General features: G+C 42.0%; 1 protein-coding gene across 6 annotated transcripts in view; it reads left to right on the top strand.

Moving 5' to 3' along the window:
- The first annotated feature begins 2789 nt into the window (after positions 1 to 2789).
- Positions 2790 to 26671, top strand: part of LOC110503542 (cell surface glycoprotein MUC18) — a 67323-nt gene continuing 43441 nt past the window's right edge. For 2 of the 6 annotated variants that reach the window (XM_021581920.2, XM_021581919.2), the window contains exon 1: positions 2791 to 3046. In XM_021581920.2, the coding sequence (XP_021437595.2) occupies positions 2983 to 3046 (64 nt within the window). In that variant the 5' untranslated portion in view covers positions 2791 to 2982. Of the gene's footprint in view, positions 3047 to 3092; positions 3294 to 26671 lie in introns of those variants that run through there. The other 4 variants (XM_021581915.2, XM_021581914.2, XM_021581917.2 and 1 more) reach the window with 4 other exon arrangements.

The raw sequence follows: 26671 nt of genomic DNA, 5'->3' as shown, positions 1-26671 counted from the left end.
AGATGAAATAAATAACTCCATTGGTGATTGTCTTCTCTGAGCTTTCTAAGATTTATGTAATGCTTTTCATAAAGCACATACCATGTCCATGTGGCTATGCTTACCCTACAATGGATACTATTCAATGTACAACTACATAGATTGGTAACATTTTTTTCTAATTTGGCGTACAGAAATTGAGGCCATGAGTGACTTGTTAAAAAAGAATGGTAACGATTGGCCCATAGTGGGCACTGTTATAAGCAGTCTCACTGAAATCCTTATATCCGTTGCCCCGTTTGACCTAGAGACTTGAAACTTCATATGTAGGTGTCTTTCCCCATGCTGAACAAAGGTTCATCAGGATAGATTTTCCTCCACCTTGGAAATGTTGGTAAACCTTTGAAAAACACATTTCTCATGAACCATAAGTCCAGAAAACACCAAATTACACCTCTTAACTCCCGAGAGTTGTGTTACATAAAATCCCAATCAAAATCTGTAGGCTTAAGCTAGAGATATTTGGCATCCACCAGTGTTGCACTTCCGCATCTGCAGTGAAAAGTCACAGAGCTAGAGCGATGTTTGTCAGACCATGAGACATCCCGAAAATCGCTCTTCTCAGGTAAACGCCTGTAGAGTCCGAAAGGTTTGACCTATAAAAACTATCATGACCACTCTACGGAAAGGGGAGACTCTCACAAACACAATGGTGTGCCAACTTCTGTTTGGTAGCTTCCGAACCGTTTGGGCTAAAAACGAATGGGACCCCACTGTGGAAAGGGGAGATTCTCCCGAACACGTTCTCTCTATGACCCCCACAAGTGTCACAGGATTCATCTGAAGGTAACCGGTATCGGTTTAAAAAACGAATGGAAGTATGAAAGTAATTCTGTGCCTAACCCAAATAATTGTTTTGATACTTAAAGGGGTTCTAAAATTCTAAATCAAACACCAAAATGATCCATAGTATGACCATCTTAAAACATTTTCAGTGATCAGCTTAGCACCCCCCACCTTCCCTAAACGTCTTAGACTTTAAATGATTAACTTAGTTTGAAATGGATTGGTTAAGAGATGGCTGAGTTATTGATAAATAAGGAAATCATATTTTACCTGTCCATTTAAATCTTTTGTAAATACACTCCACAATGGCCTATCAACTTGAAACTTTTTAGGGTCATCAAAGACATTACCATGATGAACCATATTACATTTGTCACTAAAATCTTTAAAAGATAAGGAAACTATTAACAATTACCTTTTTGTAGAGCTATTAAAATAATTCTAAAAGTCAGATTCACTCCAAATTGGGTCTTTGGAATAATCACAATAGTCCATAAAGAGTATGAGAAAATAATGTTGATGCATTCAAAGATGGCCACCAGTAGATGCATATTAGCACATATGCTAATATGCTAAAATATGCTAAAATATTTTAAGAAACTTCTTATCTTGAACCATAGGACCAAATGTCACCATATTTGGAATGTAGGCCCATGGTGCATGTCTTAACCACCCAAAAGATGGCTGAGTTATTGACAAATAAAAAAAATCTGCTTTTACGTGTCCTTTAAAACCACTGTAAATACAGTCCACAACAGCTGGTCAACATGAAAATTGTCATCGCTATCATAGATGTCCCTAAAAATGAACCACATTGAATTAGGTATTGATATCTCAGAAAACAAGGATCTATTAACAACTCATTCTTTGCATATGTAACGTTAATGCTCAAAATAATCTGCAATCATCTTCTCCTCATGAACCATACTTCAGATCCACTCCAGATTTTGTATTTAGACTCATTACATCAGTCTTTAATGGTTTTGAGAAAACATTGTTGTTGCATTCAATATGGTTGCACAGTACCTATAGGTCCACATTAGCACATGTGCTAAAAATACATAAGAACATCTTCTTCTCATGAACCATAAGTCAGATTGACTCCAGATTTGGTATATAGACTCAATAAATTAGCCATGGATGAATTTGAGAATGATTAGTTGCTGCATTCAAATACAGTCATGCTACACCACTAGGTGGCACTATATCACACCAGGGCTTTAAGAATTGAATGGGGCATGGGGCCATGACATTTTGTAAATGTTAACCATATGTAAACCATATATACACTCTATCTAAAACCTAGAAGGGTTCTACCTGGAACCAAAAAGGGTTCTCCTACTACCCTTTTTGCTGTGTGTATATGTTCTTAGAAGCTGTGTGAATAGGAAGTCACTGCAATCTTACATGTCTGCACCACCAGACTCTTACTTCAGAGTGATCTGGTCTTGCAATTTGTAGTCTATGACATTTCAGATTTAGATATGATAATTTATGTAGTTTGGATGTAGTGTAAGTACTTTTTCAATCTAACTTTAGTTTATTGAACTATATTTTTCTTAAGGGTAGCTTTAGTGTAGCTTAACTTCTTCCAGTGTGACGTAATTGGTATCTTGGTAAACTAGATTTTCAGAGTAGCTTCCCCAACACTGAAACTCAATACATTAATGACTTTAAGAATGATTACCTGCATTCAAAGATAACCAACCTACAGCACTAGACTAAACTTCTCTTGGATCATCGTTGTGGACGCAAATGCTAATGTTTTCACTGGTTGCACATAAAATAAGATAGTTCCTACATGATGAGCGCTTGCTTTGTTGTCCAACAGATCTTGTCCTTTCTGTCATCCTCTGAACCCCGTTAATTGCTTCTCACTGCTATATTTTCTATTATATCCTATTCCATTCTAGACATTTGAGGAACCCTTGTACCAAACTATGTTATCATTTAGGCTATCTGTTCATAAAGATTAGGCAACTTACTGTATTGAGCTCCCTTCCCCTATAAGTTCCTCCTACCAACAGCACAGTCGCTGTCAACAATATCTGCCCTACATCTCTTGCCTCTCTAGCACCCTGCGTCTGTCTTGCAGTTTGCCAGGATCGGCCAGTCTTCACACTCACTCTCAGGACGATACTGGGCAGAAGAGACAACATGGCTTTACGAATGAACGCTTCCACGTTCGTGGGACTTTCCCTGCTTTCTCTGACCTGGAAAGGTATGTGACCTAATGCAGATCTAACTTCTTGGAAACTCTGCATAGGATGCGGTTTTCAGCGGTGTATCGTTTTGTGACTGTACTGTACTGTACATTGGAAACTTTGCGGGGTTGCTTGGCTACTGAAGGCTGGCTACTTGATGGAGCGCTACTCTGCCCTGCTCTGAATAAGGCTGCGTAGACCCAGCAAACTTCAAACATGTGATGTTGCTACCTTGTTCTGACATTTTTCTGGTCAATCGTTTATGTAAGTTGAAATGCAAATTATATCTTATTATCACACATTTTTAATTTAGCTGCATGGGATGTAAAAGGCATATCTGTTTTCTACTGTCAGTTATAGTTCAATTATACTGCAAGGAATTAAACGTTTTTTAAAACCTTTATTTAACTAGGCAAGTCAGTTAAAAACAAATTCTTATTTACAATGACGGCCTATCAGGGAACAGATTTTTACCTTGTCAGCTCAGGGATTCGATCCTGCAACTTCTCAGTTACTCTAACCACTCAGGCTACCTACCGATCCAATATATGTAGACTAGTTACAATAACGAATTAATACACGTAACTGGAAATCTTTGCGCATTACATCAGAACACATGTGCACGTCTAATGCGTTTAAAATAGTTATTTATTTGTCATCATATAAATAATAGTAGTAAGTGAACAGAATAAGTGGATTGAATTGGTCCCCTATACTACGATTTCTGTCTTGAAAGATGGTTATTAGATTGTGTCATTTAGCCTATGCATATTAACAAAAAAGGTAAGCTCTTTTTTTATGCTGCATGCATGCCCTCACTATTACTGTATATGATTCATTATTTTGTTTTGACTGAATACCCAGAGACTATAATTTTAAGAATGTGTGACTCTTGTGGAATGCAATCTGTAACTGGCTATGAAAAATATGAAAATGGTCTCAAAGAGACCACTTCTCTAATCTGTTCTATAGCTTACTTTTTTTTTGTTGATCAAAACTATATTAGACTATTTATTCCGATAACTTCAATTGTGAAAAGCATTGCACTGATGCGATTATATATTTAAGCAATAAGGCACCGGGGGGTGTGGTATATGGCCAATATACTACGGCTAAGGGTGGTTCTTGGGCAAGATGCAACGCGGAGTGCCTGGATTACAGCCCTTGGCCATGGTATATTGGCCATATACCACAAACCCCTGAGGTGCCTTATTGCTATTATGAACGGTTTGCCAATGTAATTAGAGCAGTAAAAATAAATGTTTTTCATATCCGTGGCATACGGTCTGATATACCATGGCTGTCAGCCAATCTGCATTCAGCGCTTGAACCTCCCAGTTTATAATTGACCATAATGAAAAATTTAAATTATTTAAAATTTTAGGGAGCCTACTCTAAGGTCTAGCTATGTTTTTGTTAGATGCTTCGCAGATATACTGGTTGTTACACATGTTTTTGGGTCATTTGGTGGAATATGGAAAATCAGCTGCCTAGCTGCTTACTGTCAGGTCATGTCTTCCTACCAGGGTTAATCTTTGTCAGTCATGTTACAGTAGTGAATAGCATGTCTGTGTTATCACCAGACCACGAGACCTGAGTCAAACATCATCACTGTGTGATGGGTGCAGTAGGCATGCACTTACCAAATCTACACATACATCAAACCAGAACGATTCCTAGGTGAAAAGGTGAGGGGAAATGAAGGAAAAATGTTTGCTTATTGATGGAAACAAGACACATTGTATTTGTATTTATTAGCGATCCCCATTAGCTAGTCTTCCTTGGGTCCAAACACATTAAGTCACTTACATCACAAATAAAACAGTACATCATATAACATTATTACACCACAACATATCTACAATGCAAAAAGTATAACATCACCGTACCGAGTGCGTGTGCTAGCATCTGTGTGCGAATGCATGTGTCTGTTCCTGTGTGTGTTTCTCTTCACAGTCTCCTCTGTTCCATAAGGTGTATTTTTATCTGTTTTTTAAATCTGATTCTACTGCTTGCATCAGTTACGTGATGTGGAATAGAGTTCCACATAGTCATGGCTATACTATGCACCTCCCATAGTCTGTTCTTGACTTGTGGATTGTGAAGTGACCTCTGGTAGCATGTCTTGTGGGGTATGCATGGGTGTCCAAGCTGTGTGTTAGTAGTTTGAACAGACATTTCGGTGCATTCAGCATGTCAACACTTCTTACAAAAACAAGTAGTGATGAAGTCAATTTCTCCTCCTCTTTGAGACATGAGAGATGTACTTGCATATTATTAATGTTAGCCCTGTTCTGAGCCAATTGTAATTTTACGAGGTCCCTCTTTGTGGCACGTAACCATACGAAAGAGCAGTAGTCCAGGTGCGACAAAACTAAGGCCTGTTGGACCTGCCTTGTTGATAGTGTTGTTAAGAAGGCAGAGTAGTGCTTTATTATGGACAGACTTCTCCCCATCCTAGCTATTATTGTATCAGCATGTTTTGACCATGACAGTTTATTACAATCCAGGGTTACTCCAAGCAGTTTAGTCAAATCAAATCAAAGTTTATTTGTCACGTGCGCCGAATAGAACAGGTGTAGACCTTCCAGTGAAATGCTTACTTACAGGCTCTTACCAATAGCGCAAAAAATGTATTAGGTGAACAATAGGTAAGTAAAGAAATAAAAACAACAGTAAAAAGACAGTGAAAAACATTAGCGAAGCAAAATACAATAGCAAAGCTATAAAAGTAGCGAGGCTACATACAGACACCAGTTAGTCAAGCTGATTGAGGTAGTATGTACATGTAGATATGGTTAAAGTGACTATGCATATATGATGAACAGAGAGTAGCAGTAGCGTAAAGAGGGGTTGGTGGGTGGTGGGTGGTGGGTGGGACACAATGCAGATAGTCAATTCAACTTGCTCAATTTCCACATTATTCATAACAAGATTTATGAATGAGATTTATCTAAGGTTTAGGGTTTAGTGAATGATTTGTCCCAAATACAATGTTTTTAGTGTTAATATTTAGGACTAACTTATTCCTTGCCACCCATTCTGAAACTATCTGCAGCTCTTTGTTAGGGGTTGCAGTGATTTCACTCGCTGTAGTAGTTAACGTGTATAGTGATTAGTCGTCTGCATGCATAGACATATTGGCTTTACTCAAAGACAGTGGCAAGTCTTTAGTAAAGATTGAAAAAGTAAGGGGCCAAGACAGCTGCCCTAGGGAATTCCTGATTCTACCTGGATTATGTTAGAGAGGATTCCATTAAAGAACACCCTCTGTGTTTTGTTAGACAGTTAACTCTTTATCCACAATATAGCAGGGGGTGTAAAGCCATAACACGTGTTTTTTTCAGCGGCAGACTATGATCTTTCAGCGGCAGACTATAATGTCAAAAGGCGCACTGAAGTCTAAGAAAACAGCTCCCACAGTCTTTTTATCATCAATTTGTCTCAGCCAATAATCAGTCATTTGTGTAAGTGCCATGTTTGTTGAATGTCCTTCTCTATATGCTTGCTAAAGTCTGTTGTCAATTTGTTTACAGTAAAGTAGCATTGTAATCTGCTCAAACACATTTTTTTTCCAAAAGTATACTAAGGGTTGGTTACAGGCTGATTGGTCGGCTATTTGAGCCAGTGAACGAGGCTTTACTATTCTTGGGAAGCGGAATTACTTTTGCTTCCCTCCACACACTTTCTAGTAGGCATAGATTAAAGATAATATTGCAAATAGGAGTGGCAATATCGTTTGCTATTATCCTCAGTAATTTTCCATCCAAGTTGTCATACCCCAGTGGCTTGTCATTGTTGATAGACAACAATATTGACCTCTTCCACACTGACTTAACGGGATTCAAAATTACAATGCTTGTCTTTCATAATTTGATCAGTTATACTTGGATGTGTAGTGTCAGCATTTGTTGCCGGCGTGTCATGCCTAACTTTACTGCCAGTAAAAAAATTATTCAAGTAATTGCCAATATCAGTGGGTTTTGTAATGAATGAGCCATCTGATTCAATGAATGATGGAGCCGAGTTTGTCTTCTTGCCCAAAATTTTATTTAAGGTTTTTAAAGTCTTTAAAGATTTCCCATGATGTCAAGCAAAGAGGCACTGAGTTTGAAGGTAGGCCTTGAAATACATCCACAAGTACACCTCCAATTGACTCAAATTATGTAAATTAGCCTATCAGAAGCTTCTAAAGCCATGACAGAATTTTCTGATATTTTCCAAGCTGTTTAAGGGCAAGTCAACTTGTGTATGTAAACTTCTGACCCCCTGGAATTGCGATACAGTGAATTATAAGTGAAATAATCTAATGTCCTAACCGACTTGCCAAAACTATAGTTTGTTAACTAGAAATGTGTGGAGTTGTTGAAAAATGAGTACCTACCTACAACCTAAGTATATGTAAACTTCCTTCTTCAACTGTATTATCTAGATACTGACTGTTAGCACCTGGTTGTTTATAGCAGCTTCCCACAATAATGGGCTTTAAGTGAAGCAGATGAACCTGTAGCAATATTACTTCAGTATTTAACATGAGTTCCTCCCTAAGCTTTACAGGAATCTGCTTCTGAATATAAACAGCAACAGCAACACTCCCACCATAACCATTTATTGCTACCACTGTATCATCAAATGTATTATCTAAGTGAGTTTCAGAATATGAATGCCATCTGTTATTAGCAAGATATTGATTTCATGAACCTTGTTTCTTTTTTTTAGCACTTTTCTGGGATGCTTGATTTTTTTATTGCTTTAATTGGAAGCTTAGCAGTAGACATGCTCATGTTATTTATGTTTTAGTGTAGGGTGACCTACATAGTGTAGGGTGAGCTGCACACAGTGGACGACCTACTAGGGCACATGAACCCTGGTCATTGGTACATGATTACTGCATACAATAGCTGTAGGATCAACAGAGGCATTCAGGGCAGTTAGAGGGACATAAATTAGGTTACTTACATTATGTCTGCCAATGCCCCTGGGATAATGTACATTTGCTGCAGCATTATGACAACTCAGCGACAGAATGGGAGGGATTATCTGAGCTGGGCTGGGCGTGGGTCATTGATAAGTCATTGTCTCAACGCAGCCTTGAAATGTGTGGACGAGTCCAGGAGCCAAGACAATTTGGATGGAATCCATCATTTCTTTAGATCATCTTCTGTTTCCAGAAGGTGTCAAAGTTATCCTGCTGAATTCTTTAACACCCGCCTGAAAGAATTGGTTGCTTTTTGGAATCTTTCAGTGCTAGAATCAGGTCTTTACAATCTATTATCAGAAGTTCTGAGCTAGCCCCCCTAATGTAGATTGAAGCAGAAGCAGCCTTGTAATGTCAGTAATCCAGGATAGCACAGAGTTTTCCCCCCGGGAACCATGATGTTGCCTACCATAGAACTGCCGATGACGACAGCTGGTGCAATGGTTGAGGAGGTCTGGCCTTTCTTTCGCCTTTCGTGGTTTTGCAAAACCCTCGAGGACCAAAGGCTAGTGGGGCCCGATGGAGCCGAGCCAGCTGTAGTATCCATTGTGGATAATGAATAGGCCGGAGTCTCAGACAGCCTCACGGTCTGATGAGGATGGGATCTCTGAGGATCTGAACCCGAGGTACCGGAGAGGGAGACAGAACAGAGGATGAAGGCGCAGTTTCCTCCGGATCCGATCTCGAATCAGAAGCCGCCATGGAAGAAGGTGCCGAAGCCTCTGGATCAAGGGCAGCGAAGCTGTTTCTAGTGTCCGGTCCGGACATAACATCTCCAAGGAGATCCCCGTTGCAAGAGGACAATGTTTTCAATTTACACTGTGAGTGACATTTCTCCATGTCTGGTTGGTAGGATTGAGAACAGGAACATCCACCAGGATCATCCCACCAACTCCAATCTCCAAGGAAGGGGGAGACACCTTCTGGGAGGGATCCCTGCAGAGTTCCGGACAGTTGGCTGTGGACAGCCGACACGGCGGCGACACTTCCATCAGTGGTGTCCGGCTACTTGTGTGGAGGAGAAAGAAAAAGCAGGCGGGCGTGGATTCCCCAGTAGCTTGGTTAGGTTCGCTATCTGTTTGCTAAGTGTAGGCACTTTGCCCCTGTAGTCCTCTGCAAGCAAACAGCTGCTACATTGGAAGTCTTGTTGGTTCACATTGTCCCGGAATAAAAGGAAATTAAACACAGCTCCTGCAGCATTGAAAACTTTTGTTAGTGTCCTTCACTTGAGGCTCCATGCCAGCTAGGCTAGCTAAGCCAGCCGGGCCTCCATGTCACCCCTCTTGACAGGGAACTCCCAACTTGTCCCGAGAGAGAACCACACGGTGATCAAAAATGTCAGGCCAAGGTAAGCTTACACCCAAACACATAATTAATGTCATTTTGTTTTTAAATTGACGATGTGAAAAATGAATGGTGGTATAGAGTATTATGACTCAGGCTAGTAAAACACGTTTGTCAACAACACGATCCTTATTTATAGATCGGTCGTTTCAACCCCTTTTTAATCATACCGTTTGTCTGTTTTTGTTTGTTTAGACAGACGGTCATGGCTTCCCTCCTTTCCCCTATAACCCTTCCTTTGCATGTCTGACTTCCCTTCCCTCTTACCCCTTTACATCCTCTTCCCACCTCCCCTTTTATCCCACACCCCTTGTCTCTCAGGAAGGTGATGCTAGTTTTGGACTACTGTCGGAATGCCATAGCTATCATGTTAAAAATGCAGATAGCAGGGGTCGATAGCAGGGGTCGATAGTAGGTCATGTGAATGTATAGGCTACGTCCTGTCTTTACTGTCGGTCATGTTCTTGATATCTTACTATGGATTTGGATTAACACCATTCAATTCATGTTGTCAAATTTCATTTCAAACAAGTTCCCCTTTCCTGCAGTCAAATGACGTAATGGGCTTATGGATGGAATGTTATTAATATTTTTGTAATTTCATAATTAAATAAACTTTTTTTTTTAAAACCTGCAGACAATCTGGTGTTTCTATGGTTATATTTCAGTCTTTTTCAGTATTATTGATTTTTTTAGACTAGCAACTACCTCAAACATGGTTATGGGCTTACAAAAAAAGAAGACACCTGCACCATGTCAAATATAGAGTTGAAATGTATTCAATTTTGAGTTTGCATCCCAATATAACACTTTATACACATCACAGAAGACTGAAATATAACAAAAATGTGTGACCCTGCAGTAAAAGGTTAAACACACATGATTTCAAATGTCCATACGCTGTCTGTCTGGTCTATTCTTTGATGGGCATCATTCACATCTGACAGCTGCATGAAACGTCAGATGCGTTCAGTCTGAAAAGAACGTGTCTAGTCTGGTCTTGCTGTGTTGGAATTCATATCAGCCTCAATTGATTACTATGCCAGAGTGATCAAAAGTTATCACCCTTATCCCCTTGCTATCCAGGCCAAGCGTCATATTGAATACAGAATGCCAGCATGCCAGCTTGTTACTGGCCACAAGGCCCGAGCAAATACTTTGATATTTACCCTCAAAGTTGCAACATTACTTTAATAATTTATCTAAATACATAAATTAAGCTGCTTATGCCTAAATAAAACCTTATGTTTTCTGGGAAATGTATTGAGGGCTCTTTTCTATCTCAAATAAGCTTTTCACGATAGTAAAAACATTCTATTCTGAGGCATCAAAGGAGGGATGGTAGCGTCAGGGATTCCTATAACGACCCTTTGATAATGATAGAATGTACTTCCTGTAACACCAGACAATTACAGGGTCAAAGGGCATGCTCATCACAAAGACATCTCCCATTAAATGGCCATCTTTTTCACCATGGCTGAGAGAAGCTGGTGAGGGCCTGGGTGCCCCATTCCGGACAACTGCTACTGCGAGGGGCTGCCTGTCAATGTACACAATAAAAGTCCTTGTGCCCAACCTCACAACTTTTACATAATGAAGTGCAGATCTGGGCAGCGAATCAGCGGAGAGCTGTGCTTGAAACGGAAGTCCCTAAATTCAGGCCTATGGCAGAGGGGATAGAGCGTGGAATGCCACTGTTTAACTTCCAAGCCCCATTTTAATTTTCACTGTGACACAGTTCGTACATTAGAAAGCCTTGTTCACCTTAGCCTTCTGATAAGAGCAACCAGTTACAGCCAGTGGAATGCATTCTCCATCCCCATCCTGTTTAGGGAACAATGAATTGTTTAGGTAGAACCCCCCTACAGTCAAATGTATCCAGGAATTCAAGTAGTAACCTGGGACGTGATCCTGCATAATTCATATATTTTTTCACACTCTGATTGGAATCATTGTGAGTGAAGCCTCACCACTGACACATGCCTGATGTCTTTAATGACCTATCAGATATGGTGGTTGGGGAGAGTGTACGGTATGTACCTAGGTGCAATAATTAACATTTAGGCATAGATCAGTGGGCTCCATCATACATTTAAAAAACAACAACTCAATATTCCACATATTTATCGTTAACTTTTTCATGAATCATTCATGCATGTGTAATGACAACATATACATCATCAATCAAATGTGTGACATAACAAATGTAACGGATCATATTACATCATGTGCAATGTAGTTATGTAGGTCTATACAAACGGCTTTCTAATTTTACATTTGAAAGCAAGCCATAACCAACCGACACAAAGTCCTTGTGACAAAGTCAAGAAACAGGCCACCTGCACTTTTTGATATTGTTTGTTGTTTCTGTGCAACATCCATCAGAAATGCTTGCGTAATGTAAATTCACACAATGGCCATTTTTCACACAATGGCCATTCATCGGTTGTAGACCTGTGTGAAAATGCCCAGATCTCTGTGCGGAATCAACAGGAAAAGCTAAAAACTCAAAGGACGAGCCCTTCTGATGTATGCCTAAAGAGAAAGTTAATATCAGACCCCAAGCAATGATAAACATTTAAATCATATTGGCAAACATGAGGTACTATGAATTTTTTTTTTTTTTTTTAAATAAACACACATTCCTCATAAACTCTATCTTGCAAAGCATAAACTTGTAACCTACATCAGCACACATACTAAAATGAATCATTTCAAATAATTAGCAAGAAGGGACAGGAACAGAAACATGAATGTAGGACACTTCATGCGATTTCTTTTTCAGCATTTAGCATCTTGCAATGTCTTGCCTCCTACTTGTAATCTGACTCAAAAAAAGAGGGCAATGAGACTGAGTTGTGATGATGTTGCTTGGTTACTGGTATGGTGCTCTGAAGTCTGAAGACACATCCATGCTAACTGGGAAAGTACCTGATTGATCGATGTTGTAAAAACATGTTGTCCTCACCTCTAAACGGCTAGAGGCAGTTGTCAAAGGTATTGTTTTTAGGGAAGTTATGGGTCGTTAAGGAAACTTGGGGGCTTTTCCAAATTGCCCCTATGATTGCATTAGGTTAAAACAACAACCAGAGTCAGTTAAGGATCTGCTGGCGTAATGTTAGTTTAATTGTACCCCAAAGGATCTGTCCTGCAACCGTATTTTTGCTATATCTGGCTAGCTAGAAAGGAGCACATTATCTTTATGTTGAGCAGCCTGTCAAAGCTATTGAACAAAGCCAGGCTTCCTGAAGTACCCTCTCTCAGTAGTCTGCAGCCATACTCGGAAAGTTCCACAAGCCTAGTGATTATAAATATAATTTTAAATAGAATCAATCTTGGCGAGATGGCACTGACAGAGAGTGTCGCCTCACTTCTAAGTCCTTAGGAAACTACGCATTTGACCCTTTTTCTCCCCAATTTCGTGGTATCCAATTGTTTTAGTAGCTACTATCTTGTCTCATCGCTACAATGTGGCCGAATACAAACAGTGTAGTTATTCCCTACGCAAGGCAATCAAACAAGCGAAATGTTGGTATAGGTGCAAAGTGGAGTCGCAATTCAATGGCTCAGACACAAGACATTTGTGGCAGGGTCTACAGGCAATCACGGACTAGAAAAAGAAAACCAGCCACGTCACGGACACCGACGTCTTGCTTCCAGACAAACTAAACACCTTCTTTGCTCGCTTTGAGGATAATACAGCGCCACAGATGTGGCCCGCTACCAAGGACTGTGGGTCCGCCCTCTCCTTCTCCGTGGTCAACATGAGTAAGACATTTAAATGTGTTAACCCTAGAGAAGGCTGCCGGCCCAGACGGCATCCCTAGCCGCGCCCTCAGAGCATGCGCAGACCAGCTAGCTGGTGTGTTTACGGACATATTCAATCTCTGCCTATCCCAGTCTGCTGTCCCCACATTCTTCAAGATGGCCACCATTGTTCCTGTACCCAAGAAGGCAAAGGTAACTGAACTAAATGACTAGAACTTACTTCTGTCATCATGAAGAGCTTTGTGAGACTAGTCAAGGATCATACCTTACCTGCCACCCTAGACCCACTTCAATTTGCATACCGCCCCAATAGGTCCACAGACAATGCAATCACCATCACACTGCACACTGCACACTGCCCTATCCCATCTGGACAAGAGGAATACCTATGTAAGAATGCTTTTCATTGACCACAGCTCAGCATTCAACACTATAGTATCCTCCAAGCTCATCATTAAGCTTGAGGCCTTGGGTCTCAACCCCGCCCTGTGCAATTGGGTCCTGGACTTCCTGATGGTGGTGGTGAAGGTAGGAAACAACATCTCCACTTCGCTGATCCTGGGGCCCCACAAGGGTGCGTGCTCAGCCCCCTCCTGTACTCCCTGTTCACCCATGACTGTGTGGCCATGCATGCCTACAACTCAATCATCAAGTTTGCAGACAACACCACAGTTGTGGGCTTGATTACCAACAACGACGAGACCTCCTACAGGGAGGAGGTGAGGGCCCTCGGAGTGTGGTGTCAGGAAAACAAACTCTCACTCAACACCAACAAAACAAAGCAGATGATCGTGGACTTCAGGAAACAGCAGAGGGAGCACCCCCCTATCCACATCGACGGGACAGCAGTGGAGAAGGTGGAAAGTTTTAAGTTCCTCGGCGTACACATCACGGACAAATTGAAATGGTCCACCCACACAGACAGTGTGGTGAAGACAGCGCCTCTTCAACCTCAAGAGGCTGACGAAATTTGGATTGCCACCTAAAACCCTGCCACCATCATTACGTACACCTGCCTTCCCCCCGTCACGCGCATCAGCGTATTATTGGACTCACCTGGACTCAGCTGTTTATTACCCCTATATTTTTCAGTTCCCCATCTCTGTTGCTGCATTGATTGTCGTTTGTCATTATGTATCTGTGTGTTGGCGCTGTTTCTGTCTTGCTCTTTGTCTGTTCCTAATTAAATGTCAACTCCCCGTACCTGCTTCTCGTCTCTGGCGTCGGTCCTTACACAGATGCACAATTGAGACCGGGCTGTACGGCAACTGCACCGCCCAACACTGCAAGGCTCTCCAGAGGGTGGTGCGATCTGCACAACGCATCACTGGAGGCAAACTACCTGCTGTCCAGGACACCTACAGCCCCCAATGTCACAGGAAGGCCAAAAAGATCATCAAGGACAACAACCACCCCAGCCACTGCCTGTTCACCCCGCTACCATCAAGAAGGCGAGGTCAGTACAGGTGCATCAAAGCTGGGAACGAGAGACTGAAAAACAGCTTCTATCTCAATGCCATCAGACTGTTAAACAGCCATCACTAACACATGCATGCCTACATAGAGACTTGAAATCATTGGTCATTAATAAATGGATCACTAGTCACTTTAATAATGCCACTTTAATAATGTTTATATATCTTGCATTACTCATTTCATATGTACAGTATATACTGTATTTCATACCATCTATTGCATCTTGCCTATGCCGCTCGGTCATCACTCATCCATATATATTTATATGTACATATTCTTATTCCATCCCTTTACTTAGATTTGTGTGTAATAGGTAGTTGTTGTGGAATTGTTAGATTACTGTTAGATATTACTGCACTGCCGGAACTAGAAGCACAAGCATTTCGCTACACTCACAATAACATCTGCTAACCATGTGTATATGAACAATAAAATGTGATTTGAAGTTGTGGAGGACACCATCTGAACTGTGAAACAAGTTAGAGACTATAACAGTGGCTACCAGGACATTCTGTTTGCTGTGTTATCAGGATGAAAAGGCCTAATGGTTTAAGGCTGTTGTGAACGACTTTCAATACTAGAGATGGCACGAGTAGAGACAACAATGGACAGAAGCCAGGAAGGGAAATGTCCTCTGTAAAGTACAGATCAGAGGGTATGAATCGTCCCCACAGACAGGCATTACCACAATCAATACACTGTATGCTGGATCAGAATGGGGAAATTAAAGGAGCAGTCCATTGAGTTGTTTGTTTGTGTGGAGGCTCCCTCCCAGGCCCCTCCACTGTTGCCATCAGGGAATTGTTGACACGTTGTTACCACTGGCTAGCTTGCTTAACCTAATTGGTTGCACACAACCACTGCTCGATCAATTAAGCAATCAGCAATCAGTTGAATTAAATCTCTTTTTTAAACAGCCATACAAATGTTTTTTATGATAAAGAAAGACAATTCTTTAGGCTTTTTTGTATTTTTTCCAGGTTCAGATTTGGTTTTGATTTTGATTGATTCAACGCTGCATTCAATTATGCATTTACAGATTGGCTTGATGTGATATTGTTATTACAGCCTTTCAATGTCTGTAGATGTGCAATGAGGCAGCCCGTATGTAAGAAACCTGCCACATGTTGCATTAATATCTGTTCTCCACGGGGGCTGTCGAACAGTCCATTGATCCGTTGATGTTAAGTGTGTTTGAAATCGCTTCAGATGTTACCAGAAATGCCACCACTATCTTGCCAACTGTACCCTATACCTTAGCTCTTTTGATTCCCTTTGAACTGATCTCAGTAGACAGATGCACACACAACTGCAAACAGTGGTGTAAAAAGTACTTGATTTTTATACTTGAGTAAAAATAAAGATAACTTAATAGAAATTGCCTCAAGCAAAAGTGAAAGTCACCTATTACAATACTACTTGTGTAAAATTCTAAAAGTATTTGGTTTTAAATATAATTTAGTATCAAAAGTCAATATAGTTGCTAAAATATACTTTAAGTATCAAAAGTAAAAGTAAAAAGTATGGATAATAAAAAAATTCTGATGTTAAGCAAACCAGGCGGCACAATTTTCTGTCCAACACTCAGACATAATTTAAAAACAAAGCCTTTGTGTTTAGTGAGTCCGCCAGATCAGAAGCAGTAGGGATGACCAAGGATGATCTCTTGATAAGTGCGGGAATTGGACCATTTTCTGCCCTGCTAAGCAATCAAAATGTAACGAATACTTTTGGATGTCAGAGAAAATGTATGGAGTAAAAAGTACATAATTTTCTTCAGTAATGCAGTAAAGTAAAAGTAGAAGTTGTCTATATAAATATATAAATAGTAAAGTAAAGTACAGATGCCCCAAAAAACTACTTAAGTAGTACTTTAAAGTATTTTTTACTTTACACGACTGGCTGCATACACCTGGCACTTAAACTGTCTGAGAGAACCCAGACTGAGGTTCAGGTTACTGAGGTCTTTATAATCCAGTATCCTGTCTGTCTTCATCCCCCTGGGGTCACTTCTCAAGTACTGCTGCTACCTGATTCCTCTAAAGTCCTCCATTCTCTGGAATCCCCCTGTATTGGCCACCCACTCTCACTCCTCCTTCTAGCTCATGATCTCTGGTCATTTGCGTCGATACAGACGAAGGGTTCTGTCATTGGAGCTGAATAAGTGTCAGACTGGTGTCATTGACATAATGCTTGACTGCTGTAACTACATGCCTTGAACTACCTGTCATTTATCTAGCCTGGAGGAGACTGGTGGGAGTACCTAAATGAGGACGGGCTCATTGTTATGGCTGGAATGGAATGAATGCATCGGAGAATTGCTGCACTGCCCACACACGTTACGTGATCTCGCCATCACAACCACAGTCATGTAAAGCCCCCGTCATCAAACTCCCAGAACAAGAGATTACAGAGACATTTGATTCATTGTTTCGATCACTGTACGTTGTGTCGTCTTGGACATTTTAACTGCAGGAATAACCAATAACTAGCCTGCTTTGTAAGAGAGATGACATCTATTGGGTTACACATCCTTTGATTGGTTGTTAGTAGCTTTTCACACAGAATACACAAACAAAACACTTAGTGACTTACTGCTGTGTCATCAGCACTTTAATATAAGGCTTCCAACTCTCTCTCTCTTCCCCTGAGCTCATGAGAAGAAACCAAGTTCATAGGAAATATTGCTCCTTTTGGTGTCTGAAGTATCTAGGTGTTTCTGTTTTGAGAGCAGACATTTTTTTTATTGCAGTTGAGTCATTTATTCCCTTGAATAGCTTGCTAAGCCAGTCTTGGGTCTGGGTTAAAGCAACAAACCAAACCAAGTCAAACTCTGTAGGCCATTGCTTGGCAGCCATAAACTGATGCTTTGTCCACTGAGGAAAAGTAATTTTGTTTTTTTCTTTGACAAATAGAGAGCTCTATTCCTGGCCAAGAACATCAGCGGTCACTTAAATTGCTGCTCTGCTCTTGCACAAATGTAATTAGTGAACTGAAGTTGGTCATTCATAAACATGAGTTTGATCAAGGTCCGGAATACAAATCTGACAACTGAATTTCGGTTCAATTTCTTTCATATCAGTTCAACTTGGCTCTACAGTTGTGGCAGTATCTTACATTGGGTATGCTCACAAAGTTGGTTTTTGGGTTGTTGGCGTTGTCCTCTAGTAAACCTTGATTCTTCGACTACGCCCACATTTTTTTCACTTTTATGGGCCTTGTGAAAACCTAGTGCCCATATCTGTTTTTTTTTTCAGTCTAAGAGTGACAAGGGAAAGACAGCTTTGAGTTGAAACTCAATGGTAATCAGTATATAACAACCCAGTGCAGCCAGCCAGCAGTAGTAATCACATATCCCATATAAGGAAACTGCCAGCTAGGCTATCCAGACAAACATCAGGAGGTAATAACAGTTTATAGGGCTAAGGCCTGATTTCCACCCTGGAATTGGAAGACAGCTTTACCAGAAACGACTCCTAGATCGGTGCCTTATTTTACTGACTGTCAAAGGATTTACACAGACTACACTTCACAAAACGGAAGCACTGCAATAACAGTAGGTCTCAATTTCATTACTCTTTTAGGTTGAAGGTTTTTAGTGTCTCCACCTTAAATATATTTAGATGTTTGGAATCTAAATGAAGTCTGATGTGAATATGCCTCCTGTTCATAGAGCCCTGGGTCGTGTTCCCGTGGGCATACTGTAGCAAAACACTTTGCAGCGGAAGACAAAAACACATAGTTTTGAGTGTTTTCTTCTGTCGCGCCTGCTCTCGCTCCCCCTCCTTGGTGCTCGAGGGCACCAGGCTGCCCATCATTACGCACACCTGTCACCAACGTTACGCGCACTAGTGCGTCTTTGGACTGACCTGGACTCCATTACTTTGTTGATTGCCCCTCCTATATCTGTTTGATCCCTTTGTCAGCATATAGTTGTTTTGTTTCCCCTGTCCAGACACTGTCCATGTTCTGCTTCATGTCCGTTGTTTATTAAATGTTCACTCCCTGTACTTGCTTCTCGTCTCCCAGCGTCTCTCCTTACACCTACTGAACATAGCGCTCCCAGAGGAAGTGCACCCTGGCTCTCTGGCTCCGTCCCTGTCTCCTGCTGCTACTGACTGTCATCAACCCCCAACCGTTTACCTTGCCACATGTTTACTAATGCAAATGATACATCAGGCTAATGTGACACAGTAAATTCCCACAATTACAGCATATAGGACAGAGAGGTTACTCACAGAGTATGAAAATACATTATTTCAATCCCAGACAAAAACCTCCTTTCTCCCAGATATTGTATCCTGAGTTTAACATCTTCTTGTAATCTATATGTTATTTATTTGAGTAAGTGTAAGGCCAACCAGTTGCCTGTTTCTGTCACTTTCCCTCAGATAAATACCATGATATGGTTTACATATGGTAGGGCATAGTGAATATTTTTATGTTTGCAGACTGGAATTTTGGCAATAATAGGGTGAAACTGACACCATTCACACACTAACTAGTGGGATGTACAGTATGTGTGGTACAGATGTAGGATTTTAATTTGTTCACTCTTTTGTTGTTGAGAATTTTCCTGCACATCAGGAAATGGAGACTTGTAGTATATTCAATGTTTAAAATGGCTTTTACAGTTTGTAATTTCCATTTAAAATGTCAGACTTTATCAATCCCTACAAAAAATGTCCATTAATTATAATCCACATAATAATTCACAATTCCTCTTGCTGCAGGTGTCACGTTCTGACCTTAGTTATTTTATTATGTCTTTGTTTTAGTATGGTCAGGGCGTGAGTTGGGTGGGTTGTCTATATCTAGTTGCCTGTGTCTACACTAGTATTATATAGCTTCGGTCTCCTCCGTACATTGAACGTGACAGAATGACCCACCAAACAAGGACCAAGCAGCGTGAAAGGGAGGAACAGCGCTTTGTGGAGAAATGGACCCGGGAGAAGGACGAGTGGGTAACAACCTGGGAGGAGATTGAGAGGTGGTCGATCGATCCAGAGAGAGTGCCAGTGCCCGCCTGGGATTCTATGGAACAGTGCGAGGAAGGAAACAGGAGAATAGAGGAATGGCGACGACATAAGGGTACGCGGCTAGCACGGAAGCCCGAGAGGCAGCCCCAATAATTTTTTTGGAGGGGGAACACGAGGAGATTGGTTGAGTCAGGTCGGAGACCTAAGCCTATTCCTCGTGTTTACCGTGGGGAGTGTGTTACTGGTCAGGCACCGTGTTATGCAGTGGAACACACGGTGTCTCCAGTGCGCATTTCTAGCCCGGTGCGCTCTGTTCCAGCTCCTCGCATTGGCAGGACTAGAATGAGCATCCAGCCAGGAAGGAGGGTGCCAGCTCAGCGCTCCTGGTCTCCAGTGTACCTCCATGGACCAGGATATCCTGCGCCGTCTCTGCGTACTGTGAGTCTGCACAGCCCTGTGCGTCCTGTGCCAGCGCCCTGCATTTGCAGGGCAAGTATAACCATCCAGCCAGGACGGGTTGTGTCAGCTCTACACTCCAGACCTCCAATACGCCTCCACAGCCCAGTACGTCCTGTTCCTCCTCCCCGCACTCGCCCTGAGGTGCGTGTCCTCAGCCCGGTACCAGCAGTGCCGGTACCATGCACCAGGCCTCCAGTGCGTCTCCAGGGTCCAGTACTCCCTGTTCCTGCTCCTCGCACTCGCCCTGATGTGCGTGTCCCCAGCCCGGTACCACCAGTGCCGGCACCACGCACCAGGCCTGTAGTGCGCCTCGGCAGTCCAGTACTCCCTGTTCCTGCTCCTCGCACTCGCCCTGAGGTGCGTGTCCCCAGCCCGGTACCACCAGTGCCGGCACCACGCACCAGGCCTATAGTACGCCTCGGCAGTCCAGTACGCCCTGTTCCTCCTCACCGCACTCGCCATGAGGTGCGTGTCCCCAGCCCGGTACCACCAGTGCCTGCACCACGCACCAAGCCTATAGTACGCCTCGGCAGTCCAGTACGCCCTGTTCCTCCTCCCCGCACTCGCCATGAGGTGCGTGTCCCCAGCCCGGTACCACCAGTGCCGGCACCACGCACCAGGCCTACAGTGCGCATCGCCAGTCCAGAGCGCCCGGCGACAGTACCCAGTCCAGAGCGTCCGGCGACAGTACCCAGTCCAGATCGTCCGGCGACAGTACCCAGTCCAGATCGTCCGGCGACAGTACCCAGTCCAGAGCGTCCGGCAACAGTACCCAGTCCAGAGCGTCCGGCAACAGTACCCAGTCCAGAGCGTCCGACAACAGTACCCAGTCCAGAGCGTCCGGCGACAGTCACAGTCCGGAACCTACCACGACGGGTCACAGTCCGGAACCTACCACGACGGGTCCCAGTCCGGATCCGCCAGAGTCTCCCTCCAGTCCGGATCCGCCAGAGTCTCCCTCCAGTCTGGATCCGCCAGAGCCGAAATCTCCCGTCCATTCGGGACCCGTGGCTTGGGTCCCCAGTCCGAGGTCGGAGGTGAGGGTCGCCGCGTTAAAGAGGCCACGGAGGTGGGTAAAGAGGCGGAGAAAGACTATGGTGGAGTAGGGTCCACGTCCCGCGCCAGAGCCGCCACCGCAGACAGACACCCACCCAGACCCTACCCTATAGGTTAGGTATAGGTTAGGTTTTGCGGCCGGAGTCTGCACCTTTAGGGGGGAGGTACTGTCACGTTCTGACCTTAGATCTTTTATTATGTCTTTGTTTTAGTATGGTCAGGGTATGAGTTGCGTGGGTTGTCTATGTTCCTTTTTCTATGTTTTGGGATTTCTGTGTTTGGCCAGGTATGGTTCTCAATCAGAGGCAGCTGTTTATCGTTGTCCCTTATTGAGAACCATATTTAGGTAGCCTGGTTTCACTTTTGAGTTGTGGGTGATTATTTTCCGTGTTAGTGTTTGTACCACACGGGACTGTTTCGTTTGTTTCACTTTGTTATTTTGTGTGTTATAGTGTTCAGTTTGTCTTATTAAAAATGGACAATTACCACGCTGCAAATTGGTCCGATCTCTCTTACTCCTCATCAGAGTAAGACGACGAACGTTACAACAGGATTATTTTCCTGCTTTAGCGAACTGTCTCAAATTACGATCCTACATCTGTACATGGGTCAGCTATGGAGGAATGCGCTCAATTCCAGCACATTATAACTGAACCCACTTCATTGTGAAGCGATGCGTGGCTGTTATAATACTAGTGCACAATTTACAGTGTCTATGTCAGTCATCCATGATTTCCAAAAATCCAAGGCACAAAATTAATAAAAGTGAAGATGACTTCATTTTTAATGGGGGGAGGGGGGGGGGGGGTATAATATACCACGACTAAGGGCTGTTCTTCTCCACGAAGCAAAGTGGAGTGCCTGGATTCAGACCCCTTCCCTTTTTCCACATTTTGTTACGTTACAGCCTTATTCTAAAATGGATTAAATAAATGTTTTCCTCATCAATCAACACACAATACCTCATAATGACGAAGTGAAAACAGGTTTTTATTTTTCTTTGCAAATGTATAATTTCTTTAAATAGAAAAATACATTATTTACATTGGTATTCATACCCTTTGCCATGAGACTTGAAATTGAGTTTAGGTTTATCCTGTTTATATTGATTAGAGTCCACCTGTAGTAAATTCAATTGATTGGACATGATTTGGAAAGGCACATACCTGTCTATACAAGGTCCCACCGTTGACAGTGCATGTCAGAGCAAAAACCAAGCCATGTGGTCGAAGGAATTGTCCTTAAAGCCCCGAGACAGGATTGTGTCGAGGCACAGATCTGGGGAAGGGTACCAAAAAATGTCTGCAGCATTGAAGGTCCCGAAGGACACAGTGGCCTCCATCATTCTTAAATGGAAGAATTTTGGAACCAACAAGACTCTTCCTAGATCTGGCTGCCGAGCCAAACTGAGCAATCGGGGGAGAAGGGCCTTGGTCATGGACGTGACCAAGAACCCGATGGTCACTCTGACAGAGCTCCAGAGTTCCTCTGTGGAGTTGGGAGAACCTTCCAGAAGGACAACCATCTCTGCAGCACTCCAACAAACAGGCCTTTATGGTCGAGTGGTGTCATGGAAATTCAGTACTGAGAGAGACTTGATCATTTCTTCAAACAATCATCTTATTTAATATCGATTAATTGTTGCAATAATGAGGCTGGTCGACCCCCCAACCTTGAGTGTTGGACCAAGTAACCTAACCTTTCCACAAATGCAGAATACTATATATAGCTGACACTAACAATGCTCAGTCATGTTTGGTTCAACCCCCTCATGCAGACCAAGGAGCATCATAAGCCACTCTGGGTTCATCCTGTTGTTATTTGCATGTGGGTTGTTGTCTTAACCTCACCCTGGCTTAGTTTCCCAGATGCAAGTATGATTTTGTGACAATGATGGATTGTTCTACTCCTAAGCTATCTCTAGTAAACACATTCCTGTCTATGTAACACAGTCTTAACCTCTCTGGTACAAGTGGGACGCTAGCCTCCCACCTCGACAACAGCCAGTGAAATTGCAGGTCGCCAAATTCAAAACAGAAATCCCATAATTAAAATTCCTCAAACATACAAGTATTATACACCATTTTAAAGATAAACTTCTTGTAAATCCAACCACAGTGTCCGATTTCAAAAAGGCTTTACGGCGAAAGCACACCTAATGATTATGTTAGGTCAACGCCTAGTCACAGAAAACCATACAGCCATTTTCCAGCCAAGGAGAGGGCTCACAAAAGTCAGAAATTGCGATTAAATTAATCACTAACCTTTGATGATCGTCATCAGATGGCACTCACAGGACTTCATGTTACAAAATAAATGTGTGTTATGTTCGATAAAGTTCATCTTTATGTCCAAAAACCTCATTTGAAATTGGTGCGTTATGTTCAGAAATGCATTGTCTCAAGCAATCATCCGGTGAAAGTGCAGAGAGCCACATCAAATTACAGAAATACTCATCATAAACATTGATTAAAAAGTGTTAAACATACGATTAAAGATAAACTTCTCCTTAATACAACCGCTGTGTCAGACATCAAAAAAGCTTTACGGCAAAAGCACACTTTGCGACTATGTTAGGTCAGTGCCTAGCCACAGAAAGCCACACAGACATTTTCCAACCAAGGAGAGGTGTCACAAAAGTCAGAAATACCGTTAAAAAAAATCACTTACCTTTGATGTTCATCTGGTGGCACTCCCAGGTCTCCATGTTAGACAATAAATGTTTGTTTTGTTCGATAATGTCCCTCTTATGACCAAAAACCTCCTTTTTGTTCGCCCGTTCAGTCCAGTAATCCGAATGCACAAGGCGCGGGCACTAAGTCCAGACAAAAAGTTTTAAAGTACAATAAAAGTTCATAGAAACATGTCAAACTATGTTTAAAATCAATCCTCAGGTTGTTTTTGTCATAAATAATCAATAATATTTCAACCGGACAAAAGCTTTGTCAATAGAAAAGGCTCATGTCTGGAAATTTCCACTGTCCACTCATTGAAAGTGGTGTATCTCCCTCATTTTTCAGAGTAAAAGCCTGGAACAATGCCTAAAGACTGGCCTGTAGAGGAAGCCATGGAGATCGTGAACTGGGTCCTAAGTCTTTGTATGGTGGATAGGCTTTCAATGGAAAAACAGCCTTTCAAAATAATAGTAATTCCTGGTTGGATTTTCCTCGGGTTTTCACCTGCCATATCAGTTCTGTTATACTCACAGACATTATTTTAACAGTTTTGGAAACTTTAGAGTGTTGTCTACCCAAATCTACTAATCTACTACAAATCTATTATATGCATATCCTAGCTTATGGGAGTTTAATTTGGGCATGCCTTTCATCCGGTGGTGAAAATACTGCCCCCTGCCCAAATGGTTAACTAATTTGTCAGCTCAAGCCATCTCCAGTGATGGTTAAATATTAACCATTAATATAAAAGAAAACAGGTAAATATGTAATTTTTCTATCACAGTGGCCAGACGGAACAGCCCCCTTGTAGTTTGCCAAAAGGCACCTAAAAGACTCTCAGATCATGAGAAACAAGATTCTCTGGTCTGAGGAAACTAAGATTGAAGTCTTTGGCCTGAATGCCAAGCATCACGTCTGGAGAAAACAAGGCACCGCTCATCACCTGGCAAATACCATCCCTACTGTGAAGCATGGTGGTGGCAGCATCATGCTGTGGGGATATTTTTCAGAGGCAGGGACTGGGAGACTTGTCAGAATTCAGGGAACGTGAATAAATTCACCTTCCAACAGAACAATGACCCTAAGCACACAGCCAAGACAATGCAGGAGTCACTTCGGGATAAGTCTCTGAATGTCCTTAAGTGGCCTAGCCAGAGCCTGGACTTGAACCTGATTGAACGTCTCTGGAGAGATCCAAAAATAGCTGGCCAGCAAGGCTCCACATCTAACCTGACAGCTTGAGAGGATCTGCAGAGACAAATGGGAAAACCCCCCAAATACAAGTGTGCCAAACTTGTAGCGTCATACCCAAGAAGACTTGAGGCTGTAATTGCTGCTAAAGGTGCTTCAACAAAGTACTGAGTAAAGACTCTGAATACTTCTGTAAATGTGTTGTTGTTTTTTTATACATTTGCAAACATTTGTTTTGTCATTTTGGAGTATTGTGTGTAGATTGATGATGATTGATAACAATTTAATAAATTTTGGAATAAGGCTGTAACGTAACAAAATGTGGAAAAAGTAAAGGAGTCTGAATATTTTCAGAATGCGCTATACCACACTTCGGAGGTGCCTTATTGCTATTATAAACTGGTTACCAATGTAATTAGAGCATTATAAATAAATGTATTGTCATCAAATCAAATTTGTCACATGTGCTGAAAACAATAGATGTAGACCTTACTGTGAAATGCTTACTTAAAAGCCCTTAACCAGCAATGCAGTTCAAGAAAGAATTAAGAAAATATGTACCAAATAAACTAAAGTAAAACATTATATTTAGTAACACAATAAAATAATAATAACAAGGCTATATACAGGGGGTACCGGTACCGATTCAATGTGCAGGGGGTACAGGTTAGTCAAGGTAATTTGTACATGTAGGTAGGGGTAAAGTGACTTTACATGATAATAAACAGCAATTTAGCAGCAGTGTAAAAACAAATGGGGGGATAGAAGTTGTCATAACTCTCAGGTTACAGTGGGTCCGCTCTACAGTGTGCTCTCTCTCATAGAGGGGGAGAGCGGGAAGTCGACTGTTTTATGACTGTCATAAAATACGCTGCCCCTATGCTCTGTAGTGTTCGAGATTGGAATGTAAACTGTGGAACACAGGGAGAACCTTAGACATCAAAAGTTTGAATAATTAAACAATATTTCTATTGTTGAGAATGTGGGAGTGGTCCATGTGTTTCATTTGGGGATCTCATGAAGGACAGGAAACACACATAACTGTATCTCTTAAAGTGTACATTTCCCAGCTGTCAGGTTTACATCTAAATGTTGTGAAACGTGATTAAATATGAAACCATTTGTGAAAATAAGTAACGTGATGTTAACCTTCTAAATTAGAGTATGGATTTTCATGTAAAGTTTAATTAGTCAGTAGCCACACCCCTGTGAGCCCAGACATCACATTAGGTGTCATAGAACCTCCCTTTCTTCCACAGAGTATAAAACCCACTTCCTACAAAGTTTACATTAAGTCAGAGAATGCCGGGAGGGAGTCCTCGCGTTGGAATGGCTACAATTCTATAGACCAATAGACAATACAGCGTGTAGTTTTGGCTACACGGCTGGAAATGGTTAAACTCTGAGACTATCGATCACTACAGAATAAGAGCAAATCCTAGACGTATAAATACTAGTCTGCAGGTGGAAATTACTTAAGTCTAGTACGAGAATACCGACGACCGCAGAAGCATCTATTCTATGCAACAACCATCTGTAGGCCTGATGGATCCATTACAACAGAGCCGCGGAGAAAGCTACAACCACGAAGGACATTGTGAAATCTGGGGAAGTTAACCAGAGACTCTGATGAACTGACTCTCCGGCAGATGGACAGGCGATTCCAACAGAGAACACAACAACGACATACGGGCCGTAAATACATATATTGCAATT

Source organism: Oncorhynchus mykiss, chromosome 24 (genome assembly GCF_013265735.2).
Source record: "Oncorhynchus mykiss isolate Arlee chromosome 24, USDA_OmykA_1.1, whole genome shotgun sequence".
NCBI lineage: Eukaryota > Metazoa > Chordata > Actinopteri > Salmoniformes > Salmonidae > Oncorhynchus > Oncorhynchus mykiss.
This window is presented reverse-complemented; position numbering and strand designations above follow the sequence as displayed.